Source organism: Hippoglossus hippoglossus, chromosome 7 (assembly GCF_009819705.1).
Source record: "Hippoglossus hippoglossus isolate fHipHip1 chromosome 7, fHipHip1.pri, whole genome shotgun sequence".
Taxonomy (NCBI): domain Eukaryota; kingdom Metazoa; phylum Chordata; class Actinopteri; order Pleuronectiformes; family Pleuronectidae; genus Hippoglossus; species Hippoglossus hippoglossus.
The window spans coordinates 22749560-22774076 of NC_047157.1; the positions used below are offsets into that span (position 1 = coordinate 22749560).

General features: G+C 45.4%; 1 protein-coding gene across 11 annotated transcripts in view; it reads left to right on the forward strand.

The window, feature by feature from the left end:
• Nucleotides 1–24517, forward strand: part of camta1a (calmodulin binding transcription activator 1a) — a 281924-nt gene that overhangs the window by 201782 nt on the left and 55625 nt on the right. For all 11 annotated transcript variants that reach the window (XM_034591547.1, XM_034591548.1, XM_034591552.1 and 8 more), the window contains one exon: nucleotides 21327–21398. In XM_034591547.1, the coding sequence (XP_034447438.1) occupies nucleotides 21327–21398 (72 nt within the window). The remainder of the gene's footprint in view (nucleotides 1–21326; nucleotides 21399–24517) is intronic.

The window sequence follows — 24517 nt, forward strand, 5'->3', positions numbered from 1 at the left end:
CATCACAGGCTCCTGTTCTGTCACACACATTGCCCCTGCAGGGGTGCTGTGTTTATGTCACACCACATACAGTATCACTCCCCCTGAAAAAGGGCATTTTTCTATCTGTTTTTATTGTTCTCATTATGTCCCTCATTCTGACACTAATGGACAGACAACATACGCCCTGAACCACACTGTAATGTGAAAAGGAAACACTATCAAGTGACCTCTGTGTCACCAAACTGTGATATTCAGCCAAGGTCAGCAGTTGTCAGCGGGAAGCCCGGGGAGGAAGAGGCAGTTGAAAAGTTCAAACAGCACGCGCATAAGTACACACAGATGTACGGTACATGCTCATGCACTTCAGCCGAGAGCGTAATGGGCTGTGCTCTGAGTCAGGGACAGCACAGGTCACAGCGAGTGACTGTCAAAGAGCACACCGTGTCACTCTCAATAAGTGAACTGCACACACATTAATAATAAGAAAAAAATTGAATATGAAATCCAATCTGATTTGCGGTTACACTGTAGAGTTATAGCACCATATTGAAATATATACACTGAACTATGAATGTGAAATATTTGAATTGCTATACTTGCTGTGGGCATCAGTTTTTAAAAGTTAAACTAACTTTGCATACTTCTCCAGTATTGTGAACACACACATAGTCAGATGCACACGTTCCCACATCGAATAAGAGACGAAAGGGGATGGCGGGATTAACGGATCAGTTCCCAATTTCCCCTGGCCGCCCAGCGGTAATCAGATCATCTTGCACCTGACGTGAGGCCTGAATTCCATTAGGCTTTATTAGCAGTAATTATCCCTTGCTTCCACCCCATGCTGTTCTCTTCCTCCCTATATCCTTTATTTTTCCTGTAGATCCTGACATTGCCCTCTCCTTCCTCCATCCTTTCCCGCCTGTTCTTCCCCTCTCGCATCATCACTGTTTGTGTCATCCCACCCCTAAATTCTCTGAATGGCTCATTCATGGCTTTTACTTCTGTCTCTTCTTGGCCATCCCCCCATGTATTCCTGCTGAAGGTCACAGAATACACAAGCATTTACACTTTCCTGCGAACAAACACCCATACACACATTTTGCTTTTACTCTTAGTGGTCCTAAAAAAAAGAAAAAGGCAACTTCAGCCGCTCTCCAATTCTGCTGAGAGATGCATCAGACAATCTGTTTTTCTTGTTTATTTTTTTTTTTTACACACTTGTTTCTTTTTGCAACGGGCCCCGAGATGAGATGGACAATCGTGGACTCTTTCAGATAGTGTTTCTCACTCAAGCAGGAAGGAGCATGAAAACTACAGAAAAGGAAAAAATCCTCCCGGGAGCAGCTTTTTACTCCCAGTTTGTGTTCATTTGTCCCCCCGCTCCCCTCGGCTGCCTTTGGGAGCGAGTCAGCGCTTGTTTTATTGGCTGTTACTGTGTGTCAGGGAGCAAATCGTTTTTTACTCACAGGTGTGAGTGGAGGACAAGTGTGAGTGTTCCATTACTTTTTGTATCAGGTTAGAATTATCTGGGTACGAATGGGTTTGTCGCTCTCTGTTGGTGCAGGACTGTGTGTGAATGCAGGGTGTGTGTATTTGTAACAAGGCGAGAACGGTATTTTTATATTTACTTGTTTGTACATGAGGAAATAAGTATGTGTATATATGAGGTGTAGCAAAGTAGATGATAGAGCTGATTCCCTCTGTGCTGTTTATTATCACATTTTGTGTAATTATATAATTACTGCTAATCACCCACCTGAGGTGGCAGTGCTCTGCGGCAACACACTATTACAGAACAAACACAGCGACCTCAGCACATCTCACACTCATTAACACTCTCCTCCCTCCCTCGTTCACTTCCCCCCTCTCCCTTTCTCTATCTCTCTCTTACCCTCTTTCTCCATGCTCATTATCTCATGTCTTTATTTACATGCATGAAAACACGCATACACGCACATGCTTGTGCACACCCTCTAATGTAATGAGGATCCCAATCAACCATAATGAGATGAATAGCATTTCGGCGGAAGATAGGGGAAATTTATAGAGGGAATATCTTCCCGGCAGGTACGTGTCAGATGTGAAATGGAAACAAGAAGAAAGCATCTCCAAATCACATCTGATGTTCCATCCTTTCGACAGGCAAAGAATGGGGTAATGCTGTAGCATTGCCATACACTGCACATTAGTTAACTGAATGTGCCAGTCTGCAAATGAGAGAGAAGGGAGTGAGGGGTGTGGGGTGGTGGTGGGTGTAGTGTGAGCTATACGAAGGCAAAAGACAAATCTCACATTTCAGACTCCATTTCATAGTACCTGAAATTCAATACACCACTCCAATCTAGTGCAAGCTGTCATTGCTTATGCCAGTAATAGCAATCAGAGATATTGTGTTCACTCCCCTCAGCCTCCTGGTGTCAATTTATGTTTATGTTTGCCAGTAAATATATTAAATGTCATTTAAACCTTCTCAAGAAGTTGATTGTTTTGCTTTTGTTTTGCGGTTCTCGCCGTTTGTCATCCCGCAAATCTTTCCACGGGCTTTTATTAATCTGCGTGCTGGATGGCAACTCTCACCAGCGTTTCCCCAACGCCTTACTGTCATCTGGCTGTGCAAATATGCCTGCTAAATTAAATTTTACCCTCAGGAATGGGTACAAATTGAAAAGACACACAGACAAATCCAAGTATTGTTTTCACACCGGTCACTTGAAAATTGATTGACATTTGAGTGTTGCATTAGTGTGGAGACCCTCTGGACTAAAATAGTCAAACCTTCCCTCTCTTGCTTCATGTGAAAATAATCCAGCATGACAGGAAAGGAAATCTGCGGATGAGGACAAACACACACACACACACACACACACACACACACACACACACACACACACACACACACACACACACACACACACACACACACACACACACACACACACACACAAGCAAACTGTGTGCTGCAGTAGCTTGACGTCCACTGAGAGGCATTATGCTGCTGACAGTGCAACAGGATGCCACAGAGAGACCCCCAAACATCTCGCCCACATAATGAGACAGGAGCACTGGGGCCTCTTGAGGGAAGAGAGGGGTTGGCGGTGGGCGGAGCCTTTGGAACATGTCAGTCCTCATGTAGCCCACAGAGAACGTGCTGGACCCCCTCTGTCACCCAGTGTATCTGAAGGATGGCAGCTGCACACAGAGGCTGACGTGCACAGCTCAACTAGCTCATATCTGGAAGGCAGAATGAATTTATCAGAAGTCGGAGACAGACCGACCATGTCCATCAGATGGAAACAGAACTTTAATTAGGCGTGTGTGTGTGTGTGTGTGTGTGTGCGCGTGTGCATGTGTGTGTGTTTAAAAGAGAGCGCCTCTCAGCTCTGACAGATAATGCATTAGACTTAAAGAATAGAGACAGAGGCTACTTTACTCTTTACAGATTTTTTTTCCATCTCCTCAAAGAGTCCCCTTTACAAACTCTGTAGCGCTGCAATTCTACCCACTCTAAAACTGCAGTCACAGCACTTTACAGGCCTCACCGAAGCCTATCACTGTACAGCACAACTATAGTGCTAGAGGCCTGTTTGTAGCTACAGTATAGACATATGTATGGCCTTCTTCATTCTCATCAGGTATCACTTAGGGATACACCTTGTTTTCAAAGAGCTAATGGGCTGTAGCAGTTGCTCTCAGAGCGTGAAATCTTACTGCAACTCCTTGCTCCAGGAGAAGACTGTCTCCCTCATTACCATCATCAACTGGAGAAGGAAATGTAATCATCTAAACTTCTCTGCAGTGTTCACCTTGGTTTGTGAAATCAGTAGCCGGGTAAATGTTGGTACAAGTCTCCTGTTGAAGGACCAGACACTCGGTCTCTCGCCCATTCTTTCTTTTTCTATCTATTCCCGTCTCTGTGGCCTCCATATCTCACCCCGGTGTCTGTGTCTGCGCTTCCTTCAGAAAAGCATGGGAGGGTGTGCACACAGAGACGAGGGGGACTCCAGCCCAATCTCGTTTAGGCAGAGAGAGGGCAGAGTGCCACCAGGAACATCCACGCGGATACACCTGAGGGGCCCCTGCTATGGAAGGAGGATATGCAGCTTTGCATGTAAATTGCTGTCAGGAGCCATCCCGCTGCTTCCTTACACCGGGGCACAGGAACATTGGTGCCTGATTAATAAGAAGGGTATCAAACCTGCTCTGCAAACATGTTAAAGACTGTGATTTTCCCTCCGAGTGTTGTATCTATCAAACATGCTCCGGCGCCTGGGAACATAGAGATGACATTACTTGACATTTCATGCGATCCATGTGTCATAAAGCTGACATAAAGGTTGACATACAGCTTACTTGACGATGGATTGGCTGTCATAAACATTGATGGCACTACATAACAAATGATGCTAAATTTTCATGGCACTGTCGTGACATTGAACAATGTCGTCTCTGCAATCGAATCTGGAACTCATTTTCCAAGCGCTGACCTAAATCTTAGTAATGTCACTTCGACCAGCACGTTATGATTGAGTGACTCTGTGATTGTACGCCATTCGTCAGAAGAAGTCATTATACAGCGCAAATATCATAATCAAACAGTTATTTGTGAAGCTGTTATCATTGCATTGAGGTGTGAGAAAATCAACATCCCTGTGTGTTCAGGATCCAGTTCCGCTGCCCAACAGCACTTTGAGACGTCACAAATACTATTCTCTTTTTGTCTTTGAGAAGAAAATGTATGCCGTCTTTACAGCAGCTCCTTTGCAATTAATGTTCATGACTTTTTCAACGTATGAACATAAGTTAGGACACCTCTCCATTCAGTTTGTGCAAAAACTTTATTCCTTTACATTTAGATTTTACACTTTTATCCAAAGCATCTTACAAGTGAGGGACAACACTATAGCACTAAATCTTAAGTACCAAATCCTTTCAAAAAGACAAAGTGCAAGGGTATAAGGTAAAGTGCACAGTAAGTGTGAGTCAGACATGTTAAAGTTTTATAGGTGTCTTCCAAGAGATTTTTAAAGCTAGAGAGGAACATACCACTGAATGCATTTGACTGCTTGTTGCACGATCAGGGAACCACAAGCAAGAACTGTCTGGACAGAGATCCTCTTTTGTGTTGGGATGGCAATGCCACATGACGTTCCTCGGGGGAAAGCAGTGGCTGAGAACGAGCATATAAGCCTGTATGATTGAATTCAAGTAGATTGATGCTAGAGCCAGGAGTCACGCTGTAGGTAAGCATTAGTGACTTTAAGTTGGTTGAAAACCAGATATGCCACATCAATCTGGATCATCTGTTAAGAGTATCACTGTGTATGAAGGGAGATTTGCTAGAATGGCATTTCAGTAGTCAAGGCAAGCGGGAAAGACATGGCCTGTACTAAGCGGTGGCTGGCATGCCGTGTCAGCACAGGAGGGACAGATAGAGCATGGTCAGAGAAGATAGCTGGTCATCAATCATGACACCCAGGTTTCTCCTTACCTTGTTTGGGGTGAGAGATGAAGAGGCAATTTAGAATTTTTGTGATGGAGAGGTTGACTGGCCGGGAAAACCACGAGTTCAGACTTGGAGAGGTTTAGCTGAGGGTGGCATTCCTACGTCCATTTTGATATATCTGAAAGACAAGCTGAGATCTGTGCTGACACTCAGGAAATGACAGGTGTAGTAGGGAATCATCTGCATCGCAGTGATATGAGAAGCAATGTGAGCAGCTAACGGGGCCCAAAAGGATGGTGTGTATTGCAAAGAGAAGGGGGCCCAGCAGCAAGAGACCCCTGTTGCGAGGCAATGGGATATTGACATTTGAAGGAATGCCAAGTAAGGTGTTATTCAAACCGAGAATGTGTTTTGCCTAAAATGCTCATATTGGAGAGTATGGATAACAGGCTGTGGTGGTTTACTGCATCAAAAGCTACTGAAGTCCAGAAAGTTAGGACCCACGGACTGAGCTGCAGCTCGAGCTGCCCTCGGGGCTTCTGTCACAGACAACAGAGCTGTTTCAGCGGAGTGGGCCTCTTAAAGCCCGACTTCAGGGCATTCTCTGAGAGGAATTCTAAAACTTGTTTGAAAGCTGCCTTTTCCATCGCCTTAAATAAGAATTCATGTATCAAGACTGGTGAATGGTTTTTAACTTGACTAGGGTCGTGTGAAGGTTTTTTTGTGAGGGGGTGCTTGCAAGTTTGGATGTTTCCGTCTCAGTTAGAGGATCATTTTAGTGATGCTCCACTGACTGGGGGAGACAGAGGAATATGTCCCGCTGCAGGTTTGGCTTTTTGGTGCCTTGCTTTCACCTAGAGGGCTGAGTGAGGGATGTGGCAAACCGCTGAGTGGAGGAGGCAGAGAAAGACATGTAGTTCAGTTGCTAAATGTTTGGCTTGCAAATGCCCTCAGTGAGAGGTGTTGGAGTATCGAGAGTGAAGTGCCCTAACCCGTTGAGAATGGAGTGGTTCACAGAAATGAGCTAATGATGGCTGCCATCTTTTTAGTAAACAAAGAGGCAAAGATATCAGCTGAGAGGTTCATGTCTGGTGGAGGTGGCAGAGGATTGAATAATGTTTTTAAAGTGGAAAATATTTTCCGAGTGTCTCTTGTACAGCTGATCTTATCATTGTAAAAAGCAGTTTTGGCAGCACTGTTGCTGGATGAGATGGAAGATAGGAGTGACTGATAACCCTTGAGATCAGCTGGGTCACTGGATTTATGCCATTTTCCCTCAGCAGCTCTGAGATTGGTACTCGGGTTTCAGATGGTATCGGCCAGTCAGGGTTGGGCAGGTTAGAGCGAACAGGTTTGGTGGATAGAGGACACAGACTATCCCGAGATGAGCTCAGTGTAGAGTAGAGAGAGACTCTGTGGCTTCATTGACCCCTAGTGAGGAAATGAGCTAAGAGGAGGTAGAGCGGTAAGAACCACTGAGGAAAAGCGGTTGGATCGGAGACCAGAGGTGGTGGAACAGTGAGTGAAATGAAATAATGGCCAAACGGGTGCAGAGGTGTGACCATTAGGCTGACTTACACAATTTTGAGAGAAGAATGAGGTCAAGTTCGTCGCCGGCTTTACGAGTCATAGGGCTGGAAACCTGTTTTCATGACAATTGCTGACATAAATTGCTGAGCTCGGATTGTTGAAGTGGAATTACATATCAACTGGGATGAGTAGCGGACAGTCATGTTTGGGAACAGAAGACAACAGTATTTCTGTCATTAATTTAAAGTTGTTGAAGATGATGAAGCCAGTTCCGTCTCCTCAGCTGGACGTGAGGTCTGTGCAGTTTGAGGAAGTGGCTCATGGGATAGCTAGTTGGCACAGGCAGGACCAATATAAGCCTTACTTACTTTCATACTGGCAGTTCCACAACCCAACAGAGAGAAAGAGACACACCTGTGTGTACGGAATATTGCAATGACTGGAGGTTTGCCAGATTTATTTGCCTTTTGGAATAGTAATGTTACCGAATCACATTGCCGGAGAAAACAGGAAGGGAGTGGATGCACATACAGACAGAGTTTACGTGCTCAGGGCGAATAGGACAGTTCACCCTGTCATTGGCCTTACTGTAAGTAGATCCTTACTCAATAGCAGCTACACATGAAGAAGACAGCAACAGCATGATATAGCACGAGCTTGTCTGAACACAGCTGTTCCGGCATCAGGATGCATTGCGTCCAGCTGAGTATACGCCCTCTAGATTAGCAAATCAAAAGATTATTTTTTGGGGGCGTGCACTTGTTCATGTGCGCCCGGTGCCCCAAAATTTGCAAAAATCAGCCGGACCTCACAGCGATGATGCCCAATAATGTGCTTTGACGTTCCAGGTTGCACACATGAATATTGTGAGTGAGATTAACAAGACCTTCATCCAAAACAGCACCTGTAATAGCCATATATAAGTTACAAAGATAACATTAGACATCTTAAAATGAGAAAATGAAGCCGTTTTTTTGTTGCGTGCTGCTTCTGTTTTGTCAGCTGTGTTTGTCCATGTGTGTGTGTGTGTATGCGCACCTCCAGTGCAGGCCAGGAGCTCAGGGCGAGCCAAGGAGATTGGTAGATCGGTCCCGTCCTCATCCGTATGCACGGCTCGGCCTCCTCCAGAACCCCTTTTGGTTTTTAATGATAACTGGTGTTACCATGCATTGTTTACCAAGATGACAGGTCTATTTTCCTCTGATTTATAGCTCTGTGGCATTCAAGGAGATACTGTACTTATTACTTTAAATGCAGTATGCAAAAGCAAGTCAAAGAGACAGGCAGGAGGTGGGAGGAGGGGGGGCTGGGGGGGTGTGGACATAAATTAAGGGTCATCGTTCCCCTTCTGCTCCAGAGCGAGCAGCTGTTTGTTGAGGTCTAGACAGAGAACTGAGAGCTGATCACCTTAGGTCACCACTGCTCTCAGGCCTGACTCACTTGGCTGCCAGGACTCTAGAGTGGAGGTGTTGGCATTGTCAGAGAAACGCTGTCAACACCAGCTTTATATTTTGTTTTGTGTGTTTGGGCAAGTGGCTGGGCTCGCTCTCTGTACCCTGATACACACACACACAGTCAGGGGGAAACTCCCTCTGGTGGTTGAACACCAGTGTCACACACCCCACCGTGGTGATTAAAAGAAGCCACCCCAACTAACCCTAACTCCACCCTTTCCCAGAACTTTACCCCCCCCCCCCCCCCCCCCCCCCCCCATGCAGACAACATTACTAGAATTATTTCTCAGAATAATTTGAGTGATACTGTGGTATGGTGATGAGAGAGGTAAAGAGGAAGTGAAAGGATAGAAACGGAGGTGGGGTGTCATTGTTTTTGACGGATTTAGTTACAGTAGCACTGAGATCAATTATTCAGCAGAGGGATGCATGGTCGCAGGATTAATGATGCATACGGCAGATAAATCAACCATTGGTCTCGAACTTCTGTGGGAGAGGGGAAACATTACAAGACAAACACAGAAAACGTGTTTGACGCCGGCATTTCATATCCATCCTTTACCATTAGTAACCTTGAGATTTCAGGAGCGAATGGGAACAGAAAGCACATTCAGCCACAAATAACCATCCAGATTTAGGGATATAATGTCAAAAAATGAGCACATTATATCATCTTGAATGCCGATTTGGCTCCGAAGGACAGAAGTATCTCTCTGTCCTCAGACTGTGGAAGGGTATGAAAAAGGAGGGCTGTAGTTGCTGTTGAGAGATTGAAACGATGCTATATATTACAACCTCTGGAGACCTGTCGACACACCAACTTTCTAGCCCCCCACCACCATGTCTATGTCTCTCTCTCTTACCCCCTCTCTCTCTCTCTCTCTCTCTCTCTCTCTCTCTCTCTCTCTCTCTCTCTCTCTCTCTCTCTCTCTCTTATTCCCTCTTTGACTTTGCTCTTGGTCCTTTTACCTTTTCTGCTTTGCTGTTAAATTTCTCATCACACCCCCTTTGTGTATTCATACAGTGCTTCTATCCATGTTCTCGTCTGTCGGGCTGTACATGCATTTGTTTTTGTGTGTGCTTCTCTCTGCCTGATTGAATTTGCTACAATCAGGCCCCTTCCGCCCTCCTCCTCACTTGTTATGGCTGCCAGGTTGTACCTGTCTGGTATTTCAGGTACGTTTTAGCCCGTGTATCTCAGCGCGGCTATAATTCCCTTCCTCTATTTGTCTGCCGTCTTTATCTGTCCGTCTCCTTTATCTGCCGGCTCCCTAGCTGCTGCCCCAGCTGAATACTGCCCTCATGGCCTTAATTCTCTTACAGTTGAAATCTCATCCCCTGGTCGGGCTCTTAACCTCAAACACCAAGTTTTTGGCCAGACAGAATATCAAACCATTTCATTTTCTATCTCGTTGTGTTTATGGGGCTCTCAAACTTGCACTGTCTTGTCTTGCTACTTCTTATTTCTGTGTGCATCTCCTTCTCAAGCACAAATGTTCACTCTATTCGATGTATTTTCTCCGTCTCCCTCCTGCTCCTCTCAGTGGTTATCTTCATTTGTAGCACTGGTGCACCGCTGTGTCCAGAAGTGTTTCTGTGAAGCCAGAGCTAAGCTTCGCCTACAAGATTGAGGAGTCGCAATTAATTAAGAGTGGAGTGAGTACGGAGGATTTTGGCCATATCAAAGGAGCAACAGGACACAGAGAGACATTTTGCATATGAGCAATCGTGGAGGAGGGAATAGGGGGAGGAAGGAAGAGGGGCAAGGCAGCGAGGCAGCCATGTTGGAAGTGGGAGGATCAAAGCAGAGGATGGCGGCAGAGTGCTGTCCCCTGCTGTGCGGCTCAGATAAAGACAGGTTAGCGCCACAGGTCTCCTCAGTGAGAGGGAGCCAGGCACAAGGCCAGGAGAGATGCATGAACAAGCCGGCTTACAAACATCTCATAATAACTCAGGCAGAAGAAGCCCTCTGAATTAAAGTGTCACTTTTCATTTGCTTTCCTTTCCCTCTTTTTGGCTCTATGGCTGATTTTCCCCCCCCTCATTCTTTTTCTTTATTTCTTTCTCACTCCCTCTCTCTCGTCTGATTCCCACCCCACCCTCGCCATAACCGACCGCCCCCTCCCCTCACCCCTTTCTTCCCCTCATCACAATCCGAACGTAACGTGTACTCCTTCGCTTGCTTTCCCCACTGTCTTCATCACAGGGCTGCCTGGGGGCTCTCAGGCTCCTCCATCTGCCTGTTGTGTGTCTGCAGCTCTCCCTGTCTTTCTTTGCTTGTCTCTCTTTCTATTTGTGGCAATACACCCCCCCCCCCCTCAAAATCTGTCTTTGGTATGTTTGGCTATGTGTCTGTCTGCAGGGCTATCCTGCTCCCCCACACCGTCAGAAGTACAAGCATTAGCAAAGTTTAAGTGTTCTCTCTTTATGCTCATTTACAGTATGATACAGACAGACTGATATTCCACCATGGTAATACTGTCTTGTTGGAACCATGGCAGCAGCAAACGAACAATAAAGTTAGTTTTGCACTGCGGCAACATTTTTGCCGAGGCTGTGATGCCTCACCAGCTCAGCCTGGTTGTGTATCTAGCTGACTGCTCCAGATTTCACTTCGGTTTTCAGTGTAATGCTGTTGTTCCATATGCCCAAACTCAAGTGGATGTCACAGAGAAACCGCTCCATCGCCAGGATTATTATTATTATTTTAAATTCAGTTGGTTGATTTGTTTTTTAAATCACAGCTCTGCAGAGGGGGATATATGGGATCATATACAGTCTGGTTCATATATCGCTCCTGTTTCCATTGTACCTCCATGATCATTGTTATTGTTCTCAATCCTGCTAATCCTGCCACTGAGCCTCGCTGTCCAAATTGGGCGTGCTGGGTGCTCCTGGAGCTGAGGAGGTGCTGAGGAGAGTGGGGATAGATGTAAACAGAAGCAGATGAAGGTTGTTGTCATGCTCTGCGGTGGAGGACTATCGTTGCCACTGTGTTGGGAGTGGACGGGGCAGCTATCTGTCTTTAATTGGGCACCATGGGTCGTAATGAAGAGATCTCAGAGTATGGAGAAATAGACTGAGGGAAGGAGAGAGAGAGAGAGAGAGAGAGAGAGAGAGAGAGATATGGAGGGCCAAAGAGCAGAGTGAACCTAGCTCACTTTAATGCAATACGTATTGGCAGGTGTCGCTCTGCCTAATTTCACGCCTCTGTGAGCGAATGTGCACCCAGAGGATCGCCACTTCCAAGTCTCTCCTCTCTCTCTCTCTCCCCCTCCCTCCCTCTTTTCCCTCACTCTCTCTGTTTGAATGTATAGTCAGTCACAGTTCTATGTTGCTCCCTTCACATGGCTGCGTGATGTGGCCTGTGCAGAGAGTGGACTGAAGCCTGGAAGGGCATGTCTGTAAGCACCATGACAGGCTAAATGTGCAGAATTGGCACTAAGTGGAGGCATGGTGACAGGTAAGGAAGCGCAAGGGGCCCACCTCTACCCATCTGTCTCCTCCAGGCCATATGATGAGGCAAGATTTGATGCTTGTTCTTTTGCTTCTGTCAGTAACGTCAGTGGATGGAGATGGGAAGGGGGGGTGCACAGCAGTGACGTACATGCGGGTGTTTTTGTGTGTTTGTGTTTGTACGTCACACAGACTTTCACAGTTTGACATTGGGGCATCCTGCGGCGCCGAGATGGAAAACGAGTTCTGATCCTCGATGCCCTGCCCGGCCCTCGGTTGCTCCTCGAACCTTCTCTCTCATCCTCACCCTCTTATCCTCCCTCACCCCTTTTCTCTCTTTCTCTCTCTCTCTCATTCCTTCTCATCCTTTAACCTCCTCTCTTCTCATCAGTGTTCCTCACCCCTCCACATCCTTTCTCGCCCCTCCTTCCTGTAGTCTGTGTTTGTGTTGGGAAGATTAAGCTGCTCTGACAAAGCTGTGTTTACAAATATGCAGGCAGAGAAACAGGCCAAGCGACGCTGAATAGGAATAGAATACAAATTGCTTTTTTATCTCTCTTAGGGCCAGGGCGAGAGAAAATGTGTTTGCGATTGTTGCTCCTCCGCCTGTGAAGGATAAAGCCTCAGTACTGGGTTTGGGCTCCCTGTTAGCATTCATTCTATCCTCTCCTCTCTCTGTCTCTCTCTGTCCTCCCACTCCTTTCTTCCCCCTCTGCTCTTTCTCCTCTTTGTCTGCTCCATACTCTCTGTCTCTTCCTCCCCGGCAGGAATTTTTTCTTCTTGCTGTTTCCTTAGTAATCATATCTCCTCTCCTCTCTTCTTTCCACCCTAACTCTCTCACGTCTCCCTGATGTGTGCTCCTCACTGCTGTATATGTGCACTGCCCCCTCTCCCACCACCGCCATCCCTCAATAATTTTCTCCATCCCTCTCCTCCTTCATGTTTCCAAACAAGCTGAATATCTCTCTCTGTCGCTCCCTCCCTTTCCCTCCATCCATCTATCCCTTTTTTTCTCTCCTCCGCTCAGTAGGACTTGTCATGATTTACAGTCTCTCTCGGCTCTTCCTTGCTCACACCGGAGATATTGGAAATTTGGAGTGCCTATAGATCACGGCAGGAGGAGACAGCGTGAGCCTCCGCTAATCAGCCTTAACAGAACTGTGCAGCATTACAAATCTGAGCTCTCTCTTACAATTAGGCAGCATGTCTGCCTGGCATAACCCACGGCAGGGAGGCTGAGCCTGTGATGTCATCTTCAGCAGGTCTCAGTTGTGTGTGCGTGTGCGTGCATGTGTGTATGTGTGTGTGCGTTTTAGGGGAAAACAGAGGGTTGGATGGTTTGCTCTCATTAATGCAGAGGACATGCTCCCCTTTCCCACACAGTGGCACTTTTATCCTTACCTCAGCTCACACAAGGGAAGGTTAATGGCCGGTCATACAGGCTCAAACAATGCCATCTATGTTTATTAAGCAGCAGCAGTCGCACCATGTGATACTTGTGTTTATTCATTATTTAACTTCAGATACAGCACATGCCTTGAGGGCTGGATAGACACACAGCTTTTTGAGGACAATGTCAGGTAAAAAAAAAATCCCCAAGACAGATCCTTTGTTCTTGTTGTGTTTTGTTTTTTTCCCTGCTTGCCAACAACATATTGTCGTCAGATCTGCACCCCTCTCTCTCGCCTCTGTCCCTGTTTCCGTAGAGGCGTGAATACACACAGTATCCATGGTCTGTGTCCAAACCCCTTTTGGCCGTTCTCCAGCACATACATTTAGGTTTGACTAAGTAGATGGAGACACCAGGTACAGGGAAGGCTTCTCAGACTCAGCTCTTTCCCACCCACTCAAACCGACAGCTAAAACCTGACCCCTGACTTTGTGTCTTTAAACTGTGGCCCGGTCTGACTGCTGTATCCCTTTCTCCATTTTTAATGGAATGAAGTGCCTGTCACAGTTGAGAGCTCCAGGCTCGTAATGCAAACAGATGCTCATTACTCGTTTTAGCTGCGAGACATTTTTTTACATGTCTGTTTTAGACAGGCAATCTACGGGTCAGCTCAAAGGTTAGGTGATAAGGAAGCGGTGCCTTGAGATAATAACTGCTTTCCATTTGCCATTTTACCTCTTACACATACACTTAACATCCATTTTTAACCTGCGGTCCCTCACATTAGTATAATTTTCTGATCTCCTCACGTAGATGTTTAACTGGAGATATTTTTTGCTTTTATCAAGATACAGTGAGTTCAAACACAAATTTGAAAGTCATCTTATTAGCATTTCAAGAAAACAAAGACTTGATCTAATTTAATCTGTACATCTCCAAAGTAAGGCCACTTCCAAATGTGTGGAGCAAAGAAAGTCAAGGACAAGAGCAAGATAAGGAAAATGAAAACCAGAGTGAAAGAAAGTGAAAGGATAATTCTTTGCTACCTTTACTGCTTAGTCCTGTACTCACAGTGTGGGTACTTGAGAGGAGGACTGAAGTGCTGCAAGGTTTACTAAGCTTCCTTTTGTTGACAGCCATCAATATGTTGACTGCTGTTGTAGGCTCAGGTCAAGGCAAGGCCTCTCCTGGCTCTTTGTGAAGTATGAAAAACAGCCTGATATATTCAGTGGTCCAGGCGTTTCACCCCTCTCTTTGGGTTCAGGATTTCTACATTCTTGTTCAGCTTACTTTAAGTGAATAGGCTTTTATGTAGTGTTACATTCAGGACAGATGTAGCTACAGTTACAAAAACCTGTCAAGGTTGTATTATTTAAGGCATTAACATGGATATTCACTCATTTGCTGATATATCGTTTTAACTAAAATCTTTTTTGAAGGATGAATATATGATAAACGGTTAATTTATTTATGCAGACACAGATAGTTAAGCCTATAAAACCCATATATTTGCATTACATTAACATGTATGGCTTGGATCCAGCCTGACACATGCATGTGGAAGACAATGCAATATATGTAATGTGTAATATTTACAAAATATCCAGCTTGCACTGATTTAAATGTGTTGATTTCATGTAAAGTGAAAAATGATTTTTGTTACATTAGAACAACAGCTCCAGGCTGCATCTGCAGTGGAGTCGGGGTATCTCGTTCTGTCGTCCTGTATTTCAATTATGAGACTTTTAGAGAAAACAATTGAGAATGAGTAAATTGGAATGAAATTTAATTTATTGTGAACGGAGGAATAGACTTTGACAGATATGAAGGTGTGCTCTCTGGATATGAAGCTCCCTGGAGCCTAGACACTGGTGGTGATGATGTGGAATGGAGCACGAAGATGGGACGTCTGATGAAGGGCTTCTGGTTGAATGGTTGAGGGGAGATGAACCAGTGTCTAGAGGTGAGGCGGTGCAGAGGTGGCTCACTCATTGATCATGGTACTGTGACAGAAGGGAGAGAGAACATTTTAAAGTTTGACCGCTTACAGGGATTGGTGCAAGGCGAGCGTGTTAGGTCGTGATTGGATGAAAAGAGAAACTGCGAAGTCTGAACTTTGGCTTAGCTTCGTATTTCCTGTGATACAAGAGGGAAGACGTTTGCATCGGTTTCAGAATGGTTACAACCCTATTTCACGATAAGACTCCGCTTAGTATTTACACTTTGTATCATAATGATGTTGCTCGGATGAGGATGGTGCTTAATTTCTCTTGCGGTCCAACTGTGACCTCATCCTGCTGGGAATTTATATGCAGCTTGTGTCACAATGTGCCAGTGTACTAATGGTTTTAATATGCCTATTTATGTGTGTGTGGGTTTTTCTTGCACAAATACACTCACAAACTCGTAAAACTCTATTCTACTCTCTAAAATGTCTATTTCCGTAGGTGTATGTGCATTATCGTTATTTGCAGTGTGACTTGGCATAAACTAATATGTGTGTGTGTGTGTTGGTGTATGGTGGCATGCCGTAGGGCCCCATGCCACCCTTCCATCCCATTAGCTGAGCCCAGCCCCTGCCTGTGTCTGCTTTAACCTTGGCCAGGGGGCTGGAGGAGAGGGAGAGTAATTCTAACCTTAAAAACCTGCTGATTAAAGCTAGTTTGGTGGAATTCGATTCCACTTAATGCCTTTGGCCGTGAGCCCAGCTGGCTAACATTAGCATCAACAGACAGCGTGTCTTCAGTCAGGCAGACAGACGTGCATGCGCATGTGCATGAGCTTCCTCTGGCAGATACAAAAGTGCGGCTGTAAACCCCACATCCCCTCGTCTATCTTTCTGTCTCTCTGCTCCTCTCCTCTGCCCTCTGTCTCTAATCCCACTCTCATTTCTCTCTCTGTCCGATGTACACCTCCTATACCCGACTTCATCACCTCCGTTTCCTCCCTAAAGCAAGCCCAGAGAGAGTCGGGGCGTTCAGTGTGGCAAGTGGACAGGGGCGTCTCTCTAACTGCCTCAGCCCTGTTGTTGTTTTCTTCTTGAACTTGATATATAGCCGTGTTTACGCATCCAGCGTGGCTAATTAATTCCCCTCTTCAGGGCCTGTTTATCATCTGTTTGTGTTTATTTTACAATGAGAATGCTATTTTTAGGGTCGATCATTTCCATAAGACGTGAACTTTCTTTCCAGAGCTTCATTCGTTTTGCTTTGTTGATGAATTTAGGTTTGTTTTTCCCTTTGTTTTGTTTTTCTTCCTTTAGCCCGGGTGCAGCCTGCCAATTCATTTTGTAGGCCGCTCAGTTGTGAGTGATTTAGAGGCTACAGCTGGTCCAGCGGAGAGGACCAGAGAGAGAGGGAGATAAATCTAAGCCTCTTTTGATTTATTATGTATAATGTCTCATCAACTGTTGCTTAAGTCTTCAGATGCACTGAAGAATTATACTGCAACAACTTTACAAGTAGTTGCTTATTAAACGGGTTATAAAGAAGGAAAGAATCTTAATAGAGAAAGCAGTGGCTGGGATCATTGTGCCAGTAACAGGAGCCGTGCGTTTCTCTCTGAATCCAAAATGCAAAAGAGATACTGTATATTATAGATATTCTGGGCATGGTGCCACCCTACGATACACACTACAGATAATTTGATTCCAGCTGAATGATTGGGAGGGAGCAGAGGGGAGCAGCTGACTGTAAAGACAGCAGGTGAAATGCAGAGCATTATGGTATCAGTTGAAAATGAGCTCATCCTCCAAACTGGAAGTGGCACTTTTCAGCTGTAAGTCATCTAATCACGTCTATATAGAGCCAGCAATCGGTGGTTGATCAATAGTCATCATGGATGCTGTCAATGACCAGGGTAGCTTGAATCTTGCATGGTCCATGAATCTCTATTGAGTATGGATTTCTGCATTCCCTCCACGGACGGGGTTTGATAGTACTGCCTGATTGGCTGCTTGGTGAGCTCTATTTATGCTGCGGTGCCCCGGGCTGAATCACCTGCCCCAGGCATCCATGTGAATAGACATTTGCAAACATGCACACAGACAGAAGTACACACACACACACAAAATGTTACATTCTCTCTAATGAAGCAGTGAGCCAGAAGTGACTTTACCAGGATATCTGTGTCAACAACTGTACGATAGTGTGAAGTAAGTCGCTTTATATGAGATCCAGTTGAAGATTATTCACATCCGGAGTGATGATATGTTAAATGTGAACTAAAAAAGCATTAGAGGACTCACAAGTCATTCATGAGTCAAGAATCCTTGAAAAAGTTAGCTTCACATGATAGATAGCAAACTAAGAGGTGGGCAGGGGCGGTGTTATTCTAAAAAATCTGTAAGACAGAGTTTTTAACAAAATGCCAAACATGTTGTTCGTGCATTTGCATCTGAGTGAGCCGGTGTGTGTGTGTGTGTGTGTGCTCTTCCCAGTGTGACTGACAATCCAACAGACAGACAAATGTGTGGGAGCCTCTGACAGTAAGACGTTTGCATCACTGCAGGAAAACAGCAAATTGCCAACATAAATAAGGTGCCACGCTCTGATTAGGTCTGTCTTCACACATCATTATGGTCTAATGAGAGAGTTTCCCCTCCCTCCCGGTCTCACTATAACCGTGTGCCTGCTCGCCAGTTTTGCCTTCACAGACTTGGTGTTTTACTAACCCATCCCTTGCTGTGCCTGACACCTGTCAGCCATGATGGATGAATGTAAGTGAGGTGTCGCCAGGGCAACAGGCAGGCCAGGGGCAGCGGTGGCCTCCAGAGGCAGGACAGGTAACCGCTGGTGGCCCTGCCTTTATATCCGAAGCTTTTATTGAGGCTGAACTGTTTATCACTGAGATGTGTGGCCCGCTTGCCCCTGACTGAACTGCGATCCTGCTCCACTCAGAACCACTTTGACACCCCAAGGGGGGGGCGTATTCAGGCCATGCAATAATACCCTTTCATTGGGCCAAGCCAAAGTTTTGTCGCCTCGGCCGCCTGCTTGAGTGACAACACCAAATGATTTTGCTGCATCAGTGTCTGACTTTGGAGGACACACGTCGCTGTAACTCTTTATTCCTGCTGTCCGCGGTGACAGCACATGAATACGTTATGGACACGCTGCTTGTGAATACTCCTATTAACTATTGTGTATCATTCTTCTATTGTGTCTCAATTGCACCCCCCGACGCAGCAGTACACCAATAGGGCATGAGCATGTGTGGATGAGTGTGTGTGTGTTGACACGCACACCTGCGCTTTGCTGTGTTTGTGTCCGTGTGCTCTTCAAAATTACACATCGGGAGAACTGCACTTTTCTAAGAGGATATGTGTATAATTATGGTTTAATTGCTTTCCCTGTGATGCGCTGTCATCTGTCACAGCCCAAAGACAGCAAATAATGGTTCTGCTGCTGTCACTTTGTCACCCAGACGCTCAGCATGCAGAGAGCAGACGAAACACCAGTAACTGATATGCGTCTTGAATTACTGATAAGCGCCCAAGTATGATTAGCTTTGTGTATGTGGGCATGCTTAAGCTCCTGTCCTGCCTTTTCCATCATGGTCTATTCTGACTATGTGTGTGCATACTGATGTGTCTAAGAGAGCAACAGCATGTGTATATGCTCGTGTAAGTACTTCCATGTTAATGGATGGGTGTAGTTTCGCGCTCATTGTCTAATTCTGCATGTGTGTGTATGGGCGTGTGTTGGTGGGGGCGTTACGTGGGGGTGAGGTGATGCACAAGCTTATGCATGTGTGTGTGTGTGTGTGTGCGATCATGTTTGATGACTACTGTATATCGGCACTGACAGGTGCAACAGTTGTGTTATGCTTTAAGCGGCTTGTTTGTCTGGCACGCCGCTTTGTGTGGTTGAGAAATGGAGTAAACAGAGGGAGAGGAAAGCAGCCTGGGGCCTAATTTATTCACTCCCCAGTCGCCCTAGTCACCGAGGCCTGTTGCACCGGCCCACCTGTCAATTGTGAGAAGCATGCCATAGCCTCATCCAAGTGCACACAGCCCACTCTCAATAGGCCAAGTGCTTTAGGCTAGCGCAGTATTAACCATGACATATCAATAAACTCCCTGTAATCAGAATTAACAAGACAGCAAGATATTTTTTTTAACGCCGACCATTTTCTGTGTTCGCTGAAAATGAAGTTTAAAGTCAAATCTTAAATTGACAGAGTGCCAGCATCTCTGTTTGTAAGCACCTTCCACACGAGCATTGCAACACACGGCCGTAGTGAAATGCAGAAACAGTTCAACGCCTGAAAGAGAAATGTAAAAATATTGCATCATGACTGACTTATCCCTGAAAAGAGTACAAAGTAACGTTAACAATATAAATACTCCCAAAACTGCACAGGAGAAATGTGTGAGCTGGTAGCAGCTGTAGTTGACTGTAGTAATGTGATGTTCAATGCACTGTGGGAGTGGGAGGAAGTGTCTGGCCGCTGCAAGCGTAGAGTAATGGATAACAGAGCTATGGGGGTGGGCGGAGGCATACATCCTATTTCAGACAGCTGTAATGGATGAGAGTACAGCAAAAAAAAATAAGAAGAGGAGGAAGTCAGCATGCCTTCACTATCTCAAACTCACACATGCAGAGTTGGGTCGTACTGAAATCAGTTCACAATAGATGTGACTGGAACAATGGAACACCTGGGGTAACAGTCGAGGATGATGTGACTTTTGTTGTTTGTGAATTGGTCATAGGACCTCTTTGTGTGTGTGTGTGTGTGTGTGCGTGTGCGTGCGTGCGTGCGTGTGCGCGCCACATTCACGTGTTTGTGCATCTGTGTGATGTGTTTGTTTTTAGCTGTGTAATGTGTCTCTCGCCATGTGCCCAGTCGTGTAGCTGTGCAGTGGCACTCTGGTATAATTAATCAGACAGTTTGATGTTGCTAAATGGGTGTTTGTACAGACTGAGTCCTTCTGCAGGCCCTTCTCTTTTTAACTAGGTTTGAGTTAAAACCAGGCGAGCACATAACACACACACATATAAGGCGTCTGTTTATCACATAGTCCTCCAAGCAATGAAAACCAATGTCCCCATGCCAGGCCACCCTCCCTCTCTCCTTCCACACCGCCCACTCATTCACATCCAAAGTGCCCAAAAAACCCAGCGTTACTTATTTTAATCACACAACTGCTGGATAAAGATGCATGTACGAACATGCACACACTGTATAGACGGGGTTTCTCCTCATTTGTAAAGCAGTAACATGTAATGGACTTGATGCTCAACTCTCCCGACCTGCTTGTTTGATTCATTCCTGCAAGAGCAGAGCTTACTGACTTAAGAGCAGTTTTCCCCCCAATATTTCTTGGCTGGTGGGGGTGGAGGGCGGGTGGGGTAGATTGCTGTAGACTCTTTCTGCTGCTGTAAACAAGCAAAAGCAGGCGAGCCATCCCTCTGGGTCACCTGGGAGCCTGGGCCATGAGTTTTCCACGGAAAGATTGAGAAGGAGAGACGACGGGAGGAGGATAAGTGCTGCCTTGCTCCTATTCCTCGCTGCACCGTTCTTCGCTGCCTTTTTTTCCCCCTCTGCTGCTGGCTGGTGAAAAATGTCTCCTGGCCCGTTTGCCAGATACCGAGAGGCGTTATCAGCCCTGCCTAGCTCTCTCCACGGTAACGAGCCCCCAGGCACAGTATTATCTGTTTACGATAAGGATATTAATAACACTGTGCTCTAGTTATGTGCTGGGGTGCCCTGTGTGTTGATGGGGGGGGTTGAGTAAGGAGCACCTGAATCATTCTGTCAGGGGGTCTCTCCAGACGGGACAGGATAGAAGTGGAGGAGAGGGAAGGAAGGAGTCATGGTGATTGTGGGACAGTGCGGAGGTGGTGCACTGGTTAACCTCATCCACTCTCTCACTTCAGGTCTTTGTTTCAAGAACAATAGCTGGACCATCTGCCGGCAGGTTCATGTGGGAGTTATCATCAGGAGGGAAGGGGTCAGGGGTTCAAAGGTCACAGCTGTCATGGTCAGCAGAGGTCAGCCTCTTGTCTGTACTTAACTGATGTGTAATGTTTCTCTCTTTCTGTCCTTCTTTCTCTCTCCCTTCCAGTGTCTGTATGGCTGCTACGTCCACTCCTCCATCATCCCCACCTTCCACCGCAGGTGCTACTGGCTGCTCCAGGTAAGATCCGCTCTTTTTCCTCCTCTACAGTTCACCGCACTTTAGTTTTGCTCTCAAACTCTACCGGCCTATCCAGAAGAACTTGAATGAGTTGCATGATATCAGTTTCCATTTAACCGAAGCATTTGGCTCTGACAGCCAGCAGGCAGACATCAACCTATCCCCCCACCACCTCTCCCTCTTTCTTCTCTTTTCTCTCTCCCCGGCCTCCATTTCCCTTATCTACCCCAGTCATTCACTTTTCTGATGGCATTGCCCATACACGCCGTCCAGCCAGAGGACGGTATCTCAGCCTGCTAAAAGCTTTGCCATCTCCCCTGTCTAACAGCTGCAGTGATGGGCAGTAAAAGCATGATGGAAGAGGTTCCCTGTACAGTATAGTGTGCTTACAGTGGCTCGTCAAGTCCGCAGGCTGAGAGTGGTTGTAAATAGTCGTCCTGTGATCACCTCCCCAATACATCTCATCATTCTCGTTTAGCATGGCAGCCATTATTGCTGGAAGGTGCCTGATACGTACAACCATTCTCACTCACACAATATTAAGGGAGCATAAAGCACACACACAAAGAGCAAGGGTGTGCTGTTTATTTATTTACATCTATCTGTCTGTCTGTCTGTCTGTCTGTCTGTCTGTCTGTCGTTCTAACTACCCTTCTATTTATTGTTCTGTCTGTCTGTCGATATATATATATCTGCCTATCTTCCTGTTGTTCTGTTGTTTTATCTATTATTATATCTGTCATTCTATTCTGTCTGTCTGTCCGTCTGTCTATCTATTTATTATTCTATGTATCTATCTATCTATGTGTCTGTCTGTGACATTCTAACTATCGTTCTATTTATTGTTCTGTCTGTCTGTCGATATATCTTCCTATCTTCCTGTTGTTTCGTTGTTTTATCTTATCATTCTATTCTGTCCGTCTCTCTGTCTATCTAGCCATCGTTCTATCAATCGTTCTATCTAATATTCTTTGTATCTATGTATCTATATATGTGTCTGTCTGTCCGTCCATTCGTCCATCCGTCTGTAGTTCTGTATCTTTAATTAACAAACATCTTTGGGATAAATACACTTTCACTGTTCCCTTTCTCTATGTGTTTTGAAGACGAGAGTTGTTGATTCACAAAATCTCTGCTCTACTGAATAGGAGCAGAAGACAAATCCATTTATAGTCTGTTAGTAAAAGAGGAGAGCAGGCTGCTAGCAAAACGACAACAGAGAAAACCTGGCTCCAACAATGCTTAAATACTAATCAAAATAATTAGTGTGTTCCCACAGCAAACAAAAGCTTTCAGACAACAACTGTTTATTTCTCTCTGTTGGCACTGTGTGTGTCACACTCGGCAATAACAACACAAGCAGACAAAAAAGGCATTTCTCTTCCTGTCTCTTCCGGGCTCATTCAGCTAAACCACTGAGGTTACTTTCACCTTTATATATTTTCCAAATGATTAGAGGTACAGTATAATTTTCAAACCGCTCAGTAATGAAAGCAAGAAAAACAATGAAATAGTTGTATATAGAATATATCAGAGTGGTTCTGGAATTAACATACTGACACAGTGCTATCTGTACTTGTTCAGCTTGTTAAGGCTGAGTATTATCCTTAATCTAAATCCCAGGGTCATCTGGTGTTGATTTTCTGAAGTCACTGTGGAGGCACGAGTTCCTTTAAAGGAAAGAGTAGCTTTTAGTACGTCACTCACATCCCCATGTGTACACTGAAATAGTTAGTGGCTGCTGTAATCAGTCCTTATGTCTATATTGGCCAGGGAAATATCCCCTCCTCATGAACAGGATGGTTAGTCTCTATAAATTCTCCATGTGAATATACAGAATCTTTAGTGAAGGGACAAGATTTGGCGGCTGGAAGCCTTCTGGTATCTGTTTCTAGTTTGACCAATCACATTTGAGCAGGTTTTGTTTTCCTGCAGGTAGACAGTCCGTGTGGAGATAAAAAGAGGTGGAACAGATTGATCAAAATGCATCGGCTATCTGTTCTTCTTAATTTGGCTGCAATCAAATATTGCCGTTAGCCAAAATGTTGTCTGGACCTAAAACACCTACAAAAAATATCACTGTTTGTGTTTTGTGTGGGGAAAAAGTCTAGGCCCGAATATCACTGTCCAAATTGGAAGCCCCAAATATTGGCCAGAGGCTGATTCGTCATCATCAACACAAAATCCATTCAAATGTCTTCCCAACCTTGTCTAAAACCAATATCACACTTTGACTCTTGTTGTCAATGTAAGTTACAGTATAAACTTCCATTAAGTATCTACAGTGTTTCATTGCAAAGCAGTAGCAACACAAACATACCCTCTTGATTTGACTTGAAGCCTTTAAACATGCATTTCAGCGCAGAGCAAAGGGCTGTGGATTTGTTCTGTCATTTACATGAATTGCAGTTGGAAGGGACGTGTAGGGACGTATTTACAGTATGTTCCTCCACTTACGGAGACATAGCTGTTTTTTCTAAGACCGACTTAAAAAATGTGAGCTTATTCTCAAAGTCAAATTCAGGCCAAAAAGAGCATGACTGCTGAATGACGCACAGCCACGGTTCCAGGGAGAGACACACACACAAAGACACATGCAGACTTTCAGAAACATTTGTACACACTGCTCTGCACAGAGAGTGAATAACACAGTGAGCTGGGGTCACACTGAGTCACTTTTTTAAGACTGGAGCACAGCCTTCCTTTTCACCCTGTCTCTGTCAGCTTTAGGATTCACACACATAAGCACTCATCAAACTTTGAGGAGTTCACTGACTCAACTTTACTTCCCTGTTGCCGCAGAGAACAACTGGTTAGTGAATCCTTGGCCCTCACCTATCCTTCTCCCACACAGCTCAGCAGATCCTCCCTACACAAAACCTTCTTTGGCACTCAGGATTCCTGAGACCCCAGATTCACATCTCTTTCCAGGCAGTTTATTACAGACCATCTGCGCTGACAGAGAGCCACAATCACGACGACACCAGAGGTAAAAGATTACTCCTCTTGAGTCAGTATCTCTCTACATGCAGATAGACCTTCAGTACCTCAGTCTCTTCAAGATAGTTTCAGTCAGACAAGTGACAGCCAGCCCCACTGTTACAGCAGCCTCTCTCACA